Source organism: Tupaia chinensis, unplaced genomic scaffold (assembly GCF_000334495.1).
Source record: "Tupaia chinensis unplaced genomic scaffold, TupChi_1.0 Scaffold000407_4, whole genome shotgun sequence".
Taxonomy (NCBI): domain Eukaryota; kingdom Metazoa; phylum Chordata; class Mammalia; order Scandentia; family Tupaiidae; genus Tupaia; species Tupaia belangeri.
This window is the reverse complement of record NW_006159912.1, coordinates 2,378,444-2,383,751: the sequence shown is the minus strand read 5'-3', so window position 1 is coordinate 2,383,751 and position 5,308 is coordinate 2,378,444. Positions and strand designations below refer to the sequence as shown.

The window sequence follows — 5,308 nt, the reverse complement described above, 5'->3', positions numbered from 1 at the left end:
AGAAGCAGAGACAGAGAAAAAGCATTCCAGACAGGGTCTCGACACCACAATTCACTTCCAGCTTCAGTCATACAGATCATGGGCTTGTGAGTGCCTGGTTTACTGAGGGAGGTCTATGGACACGAATTAGCAACCTTCCCATGTGAGTCAGCCAGCCTTACAGAAAGAACATCATGTTTTTCTGCTGCACCGCTGTCTGGCCCCCTAAATATTTTTTGTGTTTTTAAAGAAATTTTTTTCCAGAGGCCATGTAAGCTTGCCAGAGAAAGATAGGGTTGGGGGTGATGGAGGCAGTGAGAAAGCACCCCCCGCCCCATAGGGGATGTTCATGCCATAATCTTGTCTCCATTTCTTCCTCCTTTTGAGATTTTGAGCACACATGTCCCCAGCATGTTTCTCAAACCATTGGGTCTAGGACTCGAACGGCATAGTCAGCTAGGTGGGATCTGTCCACTTTAACCACCATGCCATAGGCTGGTCCCCCCAAATTTTAAATGTATTTCTTCCTTGTGCAAGAGTGGCAGACAGACAGAAACACAACACCCCTAACTGGATCTTGATGCCATGATCCACCCCTAGCTTTAGCCAGCCTGGATATGGACACACAAGTGCCCAGCATACTCAGGGAGGTCTCTGGACACAAACCTGACACCTTTCTGTGTGGAATTTCTTCACAGAGCATCATGTGTCACTGCTCCATCCAGCCCAATTATCTTTTTTTTTTTTTTTAAAGAATTATTTGACGTTTATTTATTTATTTACTTAATTTATTTTGACCAGAGAGGAACAGAGTGAGAAAGACAGAGAGAGAAAATGAGGAAATTAAGCTGCCAGGTCTGGGATTTGAACCACAGTCGGCCATGTGGGAGTCCAGCACCCTTAACCACCACGCCACTTGCCGGCCCCAGCCCAATTATCTTGAAAGGATTATTATCCTCCTTGGCAAGAACTGATGCTCAGAGAGGTAAGGTCACTTGTCCATGAACACTTGGTGGCAGAGTTGGGATTCCCACAAAGGACTGAGAGGATCTCTCCAATTTATATAATCCTTGAGCCCAGCTTGTATCTTTTTCTTTATACCACAGCCCCTTGCCCTTGGCTCTTTGGACATGCTAAGCCTCCTCCTGAGCCCTCTGCCCTATTCTTGCCCTTCCAGGATCCTCAATGAATTCAAAACTCAGTTTGTCAGGGTCAGCAGGTGATGTAGTCTTTAAGGCGCTGGACTCCCACATGGCAAATCAGAGTTCAAATCCTGGACCTGGTAGCTTGCTTTTTATTTTCCCTCTTTGCCTCTCTCTCTGGTCAAATGAAAAAATAGCAATATAATGATTAATAGAATGAAATAAAATAATAATTAAAATAACAGCCAAAAAAACTTAGTTTGTTCAGATATCATTGAGACCCAGGATGGGTTTGGAGAGCTTCTAGAACTCAAGCCAAGATTGTAAAAGAGGGCCTGAAGGTGTTTATTGTATCTTAGGAGCCCCTGGATAAACTGGGGTGACCAAAAAAATCCTTTTAATTGCCAGAGGGCATGTAAACTTAGGGCATGTAAACTTATCACAGAGAGAGAGGGAGAGAGCGAGAGAGCAAGAAAACATCCTCCCCTCCAATGAGACATGGTCATGCTATTGTCAATCATTTTCCTCTCCTGTCAGGATTTTGGACATGCACATACATGTGTGCCTACCATATTTTCAAGTCACTGAAGCCAGGATTTGAACCTCAGTTGGCTATGTGGAGTCCAGCTTGCTATTACTTGCTGTGGTATAGGGCCAGCCGTGAATCAGAAACTTGTGAGCTAATTCAAGATGATGCTGGGAAGCATCAGTTGCCATCGTTTCTTAAAGCAGTAATGTTTATCTTCCTAGCCAGATGGAACTGGGTTTGAATACTAGTTTGCCACTTCGTATCTGTGTGCCCTTGGGCAAGCTACTTAACCTCTCCAGGCCTCTGTTTCCCCATCTATAAGTCAAAGAGAGCTACTCAAAGAGTAGTTGTATTAAGTAAGATGGTATGTATAAAGGGATGTGCACATGCCTGATCCATAGCAGGCACTTAATCAGCTTTTTAATCCTCTCACAAGTTCTATTTTTTTCCACTTATGAAATAGAATCTGTCTGTCTGTAGAGGACTTTAGTTAAATATTAGAAGTTTTTCAGAATTCCAGCTGGTGACAGGCCTGAGTCAGTGGTGTTTCAAGGTCAGCTCCAGCCACCATTGCTTACTAATATCCGGTACTCAGTGAGTGCCTGTGAGGCTTGAAGACACAGGAAAGTGGATCTGGGGCCCCTCCCATGACATGGCTTAGAGATCTGTCAGGGACAACAGGACATCTGGATAAAACAGCACATAAAAATGTAAGGGAGGGGACAGCAGGTGGCATGGTGGTTAAGGTGCTGGACTCCCACATGACTGACTGCGATTTGAGTCCTGGACCCGGTAGCTTTCTTTCTTATTTTCTCTCTCCCTCTCTTTGGTGAGTGCACATGCCCTACAGCAAATTAAAATAATAATAATAAATTATATATGAAAAGAGAATGTAATGGAGCTCAGACCATATACATGTTACAGCAGAAAAGAGAGCAAGGTCTGGACAGCCTATGGGATGGGGTAGGCATTCTAGGCAGAGGGTCCGACTCCTTGGATTGTGGTGGTCAGGACCTGGACTTACATGGGGAGGCAGATGCAGGACTGCAGAGGGCAGCAGCAGTGAGGATGACAACGAGGACAACCGCAGAGGTCTTCATGGTGTCTGTGGGCAGAGGCTTTGTGCAGGACTGTGTTGGTCTCAGGCTCCTCTGCAGGCTCCTCTGCAACTTGGGCTGGCCCTTTATAGGGAGTCAGGGCCAGTAGAGGGAGCACCCCCCACAAGGGGAGTTTCCAGAACAACAGTCAAGCACTGGCTGATATACTGAAATTGCATAAAACGAAAAGGAAAACTGAAATAGCCTCCGGAAACTTGAGTCTCTCTCTCTCTCTGTCTCACCCTCGCTGTACTTGCATCCAGACTGAACTAAAACCTCTTCCTCTTTTGGCATCCTTCCCTCACCTGCCAGTACATGGGTCCTCACCAGAGAGCAGGAAGCAGTTCCCTTGGGGGGAAAGGAGGAGGGGCAGCCAGGGCACGCTCTAAAGCCACTGGATCTTTTTCTTTTCTTTTTTCCTTTCTTTTCTTTTCTTTTCTTTTCTTTTCTTTTCTTTTCTTTTCTTTTCCTTTTCTTTTCCTTTTCTTTCCTTCCCTTTCCCTTTTCCTTTTCCTTTTCCTTTCCCTTTTCCTTTCCCTTTCCCCTTTCCCTTTCCCTTTTCTCTCCTCTCCTCTCCTCTCCTTTCTCCTCTCCTCTCTTCTCTTCTTTCTTTTCTCTCTCTCTTTCTTTCTTCTTTCTTTCTTTTCTTTTTCTTTTCTTTTCTTTCCTTTCTTTCTCTCTTTCTTTCTTTCTTTCTTTTTTTAATTTGCCACAGAGCATGTGCACTTACTAGAGAAAGACAGAGAGAGAGAGAAAAAGGGAAAGTGAGAATGTACCCACCAGGGGCATGGCCACACCAGAATCTCTTTCCTCCATCCTCCTCTCAGGATTTTGGGTATGCATACACACCCAGTGTGTTTTTCAAGCTGCTGGGTCCAGGACTTGAAACACATGGTTGGTTGTGTGGGATCCAACCATCTTAACCACCACGCCAATGGCTGGCTCCAGCCACTGGGTCTTTTTTGGTTGTTTTCAAAGTTTCTGCTTATGCATTTTGGACCATATCTCCCTTCTCCCAGTCCATGGAAGGATGTCATTTACAAGATGTTTTATTGAGAAGGATCTTCTGTACATAATAGTCCTGAAAGGAGGTGAGAATACCCATTTCCACCATGACTGGGCCAGTGGATCTAAAGCTGGGAATTGGGAATTTCCCCACCAAATATGAGTTGGAGTGATTTATCTTGGGGGAGTTTCTTGCTTTCATTATGAGCACAGAGTCACTCCTATTTATTTACTGAGTGATTTTGGGGAAAATTGCTTAGTGTCTTTAAGTTCTGTTTTCTTGTTTATAAAGTGGGATAATTTGCTACAGTCTTGTTGAAAAGTAGAGCGAGAGTAAGGGAGAGGGGTATCTGTTACAGCACACACCACCATTATTAGCTACCATTTACGGAGGGGTTATCTGTGCTGCCGCTGTTCTATGGACTGCCTGTACCCATGCCTTTACTATTATTACTCCCATTTTACAAGGGAGGAAATTCAGTAAATGCTGAGATCCCATCTAATTTCTAAGGCTTTTGTGGGCACAGAAGTTACCAAATATAAAAACCGCAAAGTACTTTAGGGGTCATTTTTTTCTATGTTCTTCAGTGGCAAAGGAAGAAACCAAGATCCAGAGAACAGGAGTGAATGATCTGTGATCAGAATCCAGTTGCCCTGGCTCCCAGTTTAGTGCTCCGTCCACTAAGTACTGCTCAACATTAAAGGTTTCATGGTGGCCGACATCCTTGAAACTGAACTTACTCCAGTCCAAAGAATTGGATGCAGTAAGTGTTCATCAGTTCCTCTTTGGGTAGTCCAGAATTAGAGACAGTCTGGCCTGGGATGGGCTGAAGTTGGCTTCTACGTTATCTAAGCGACAATGCCAAAACAATCAAATTAAAAAAAAAAAGTACTGGGACCAGCAGATGGCATAATGGCTATGTCATTGGACTCCCATGTAGTCAACCACAGTTCGAGTCCCAGACCCGGTGGTTTAAACTCACGCCGGGCACGTGTGTGTGAGTGCCCAAGATCCTGAGAGGAGAATGGAGAAGAAGAGATTGTGGAGTGGCCATCCCCCCTTGGGGTGGGTGATTTCTCCCTTTCTATCTCTGTCTCTCTCTTTCTGGCGAGCGCACACACCCTATAGCAAAAACCTCTCAAGGAAAACAAAAAACAAAACAAAAACGTACTCCTAAGTTGAGATAATTTTCTTGCTGCCTGCTGTCGCATACATAACTTGGTGGTACAGAATGGGAAGACTTTGTTACATTTGTTGTATTTCCTGAGAGCCACACAGCTAAGTGGGATTTGAACGCAGATGTTTCTGATGCCCATGTTCATGCGTTTTCCAGTGACTCACATCGGTAGAGCAATAGACACTAATCGAGGCCCTTCTAGGTATCAGGTGCTATTCTAAGCTCTTCACAACAGCCCTCCCATTCTCTCCTCATGACTCATTAATCAATGAACAATAGAAATAATTTCAGAAAGTAGAGCCATCTCATTTAAAGATGTAAATTCCATGCATCTCAGAAACACTAAAGAAATTCATACATGCATACAAAAAATATTCT

At 44.3% G+C, this 5,308-nt stretch overlaps 1 protein-coding gene across 1 annotated transcript in view; it reads right to left on the bottom strand.

Moving 5' to 3' along the window:
* CCL5 (C-C motif chemokine ligand 5) overlaps positions 1 to 2,832 on the bottom strand; it is an 11,909-nt gene extending 9,077 nt beyond the window's left edge. The window contains exon 1 of the mRNA XM_006154412.3: positions 2,675 to 2,832. Within this exon, the coding sequence (XP_006154474.1) occupies positions 2,675 to 2,750 (76 nt within the window). The 5' untranslated portion in view covers positions 2,751 to 2,832. The remainder of the gene's footprint in view (positions 1 to 2,674) is intronic.
* Between the last annotated feature and the right edge of the window lie 2,476 nt (positions 2,833 to 5,308).